The sequence below is a fragment of the Eurypyga helias genome, unplaced genomic scaffold (assembly GCF_000690775.1).
Source record: "Eurypyga helias isolate BGI_N326 unplaced genomic scaffold, ASM69077v1 scaffold7333, whole genome shotgun sequence".
Classification (NCBI taxonomy): Eukaryota; Metazoa; Chordata; class Aves; order Eurypygiformes; family Eurypygidae; genus Eurypyga; species Eurypyga helias.
The window spans coordinates 1-3279 of NW_010240463.1; the positions used below are offsets into that span (position 1 = coordinate 1).

The 3279-nt window shown below is 35.5% G+C and overlaps 1 protein-coding gene across 1 annotated transcript in view; it reads right to left on the minus strand.

The window, feature by feature from the left end:
• Nucleotides 1–242: 242 nt before the first annotated feature.
• ATXN7L1 (ataxin 7-like 1) overlaps nucleotides 243–3279 on the minus strand; it is a gene marked incomplete at its 5' end in the record, with an annotated part of 24718 nt that continues 21681 nt past the window's right edge. The window contains one exon of the mRNA XM_010148447.1: nucleotides 243–2676. Coding sequence (XP_010146749.1) covers nucleotides 2635–2676 — 42 coding nt within the window. The remainder of the gene's footprint in view (nucleotides 2677–3279) is intronic.

The window sequence follows — 3279 nt, forward strand, 5'->3', positions numbered from 1 at the left end:
GACAAAACCCAGCTCTTTCTTACAAACATATAAATTATTTTATTTACAAAGCCATGTTACAAAAAAAAAATAATAATAATAAAGCAAGAAAAACAAAAAATACAATCGCTCACTAGAGAATATCTCCAGGCCCGGTGTTGAACCATGGCAGTATCAATCAGATACATGTTTGTTCTGTTTTTCCTTTTTTAAACTGTAAGCCATAGAATTTACTATTTACACCTACTTTAGACATTTATTCTGCTTACAATTATCACAAGCATGGAATGAATTCTATTTGATACTGCTAATACATAAAGGTGCAGGACAAAGAATGAAAATACTTAGTGTTACAAAATATGGATTGTAGAAAAGAAATTGGCTGTACAAGTATGGCATTTTTTTTTTCTTAGAATGATTGGACATGCTTTCTTCAAAAGTCTTCTGGAAAAGGTTCTAAAATCTGTAGTAGGAAAGCACAATATAGCAGGTGCAAATTCATTTCTGTGCAACAACAGTTATTTAATATATCCCATGACTGACCAGCTATGCAAAACCCACAGAGTTTTGTTAAAGTGCCATGGGTCAACAGCATAACAAAATATAAGGTGTAAATAGAAAAATTTCTTTTTTTCTTCTTTTTTTTAAAACAATAGTTCACTGAGAATCAGCAATAATAGAATATGCTGTATAAACTATTCTCTACAAAGGTCGATCAGCACTATTTACAATTGTTACATCGATACAAAAGAAGGCATACAAGTTATCCAAGTCGCTTTTTATGGCTGACGGGCCTATGCATTGCGTATGTGTAACAACCAAAGCTTCTGAGCCTCTATTGCTGGAAACAAATCACAAGATTTTCAGGCAAACGGGGGAGAAAAAGAACTACCGGGTGAATGCTACACTAATAATGCATTATAGGCTGGTCCAGTTTGTATCCGGTTTTCCAAATGTTTGCTTCCATGTCACTTTTCAGGCTGAAATTTTTGATACAGCCAATTAACTAATGACTCTCTGATGACAGAAGAACACCGTGGGATTTCACTTGGTGGTTAACGTTCCTGAAATGCTGTCAGGTGTAAGCCAGTTGAAAAAAAAAATTAAGCAGCATTCAAAGGACAGGCTCCATATTCCAGCTTTCCAATTAAAAAGACGCATGGAAAGAGCTAAAGCTTCCTAAAACTACAACACTGCTCCTTCAGTCACTGATTAGCATTATTTCTCAGAAGCAACCACTGAATCTCACAACCACCGCTTTCCCTCAACAGCTAGAAATAGCAGTTCATTGATTACAGAGGATGACTTTGTTACTGAGATTTTTTAAACTCCTGCAGTTTCATAACTCAAAATAAATTAAAAAAAGAAAAATCAACATAGTACTGCTCCTAAAACTGAACAAGACAAAAATTGTGCAAAAATAACAAAGATATGTACACATTTTTCAGTCTGAAGAAATGTACAATAAAAACATAATTCAAAGAACATTTTAAAAATATAAACATTGCTTAAACTTTCCTAAGTTTCATACTGTTTCTGAAACTATACCGGTCAGTTAGCTCTGAAGTATAGCAAAACATAAATTATTACAAAATTAACACTATAAAAATTTATTTTAAGAATATTTCTAAACTTTTTTCAAAGGGTCTAGCCTTGTTTATAATTGCTTAAACATTTTTAGTCTTAAAATTTGCCTTAAGCCTTCTTTTTTTAAAAAAGAAAGTAGTAATAATCTCCCTATTTGCAGTCTCTCGCCTTTCCCCAAGATGTAAATAAACCAGCATATAAGTGCACTTTTAACACTGTAGAAATAAAAATTAACTCCTCTGTACTATTGTTCAGTACCTAGTATTGGCTTCCTGATTATAAAATCTTATTTTATTAAAAAATTGTTCAGTAATCCTATAAGAAACACTGTCAGTGCAATTCTATTGATGCAAGCCAACCTGCTCACCTCCTGTCCTTGCGACCCAAACTGCTGACTGAGGTTACCCAGGGCTGTGACCTTAAGTGTCTAGAAATCCGCCCGGATGCGGGGACGTTATGTGTTGAGCCCCGGTAACGTCACTTACAGTTTGGTGCAAAAATCCCCTATGTGTTGAAGTAGAGATTCCTTAAGAGCCTGATCCTGGAAGTGGCTGAACACTCAGAATTCCCACTGAAATTATTAAATGCTGTAGGTACAGAGCACCAGTCAGGATGAGTCCCTAAAGTTGCAGTGCCCCAGCTGTTTGCAAATTACTAAGAAATGCACTCAATTTTTATCCATAGGACAAGCTTAAATACAGAATTACTGTAATTTTTATTTAATGAAAACATTTGGAGATCCTCTAAATAAATTCAAATCATGATCTGGATTTTTCTTTTTCTTTTGGAATGTCCGCTGTGTTCTGGTACAGAAACAAAGGGAGCATTGCAACGCGCACAGCTTTAAAAGGCGTGAAACAAACCAAGCAGAACGCACAGATCAGTGGCAAGTACAAGTGAAAAACTAAACAAATCACTATTACAGTTTTCTGTAAATTTAATTCTCTTTAAAACCACAAATTCATAAAAGGTTAAATTCGTCTGCAGGACATAGAAAAAAAAAAAACCAAAACCCTGTGGAGTAGGGCTGCTGAGAGCTAGAGATTATAGGCTGGTTCCTTTTCCTTGTTATGGAAGAGTCCTTATTCTACCAGTCCGGTTTGATGTCTTCTAAAAGAGAAACCAGAGCCAGGTTCAAAATCACAAAATGTCTTTCAGTACATACTACTTCAACAACACCTGCGTCTGACAGAGCTCAAAGCAGGGATTTATTTCCAGTCCCTGAACTAAATTCCCTCCCTGTTTACGGGTTACATTAGATCTCTAAGAAAAGGAACTGCTTATTTCCTTTTGGGACTGTCTGATTTTAGGAAGCTTTGGTGAATCTCATGTTCATTAACTCGGTGTGTCATTACAAATAAAGAGCAGCAATTAGACGACAACTCTGAAGACTCTTTTCCTCTACACAGCATGTTTTCATGCACAAGGGATCCCCATACAGCACACACGTTGTCACCTTTCCTTAATAAAATGATCTAGTTACTCAGTATTTAAAAACCACCGCACACTGAGGTCTTGAAGTGTTAACACATTCAGGCACCTAAAAGCACTATGAAGACAAAAACACTTGGTTAGTTATAAACCTAGAACAAGGATAAAATCTGGAGAAAACAAGCTTTTAATACATCATTTGTATGAACAGGCACAAAGAATTTGACTGTAAAACTACCGTTCCATCAATGTTTGTTAAAAACCAAGTGGCTTTTGTAGGGA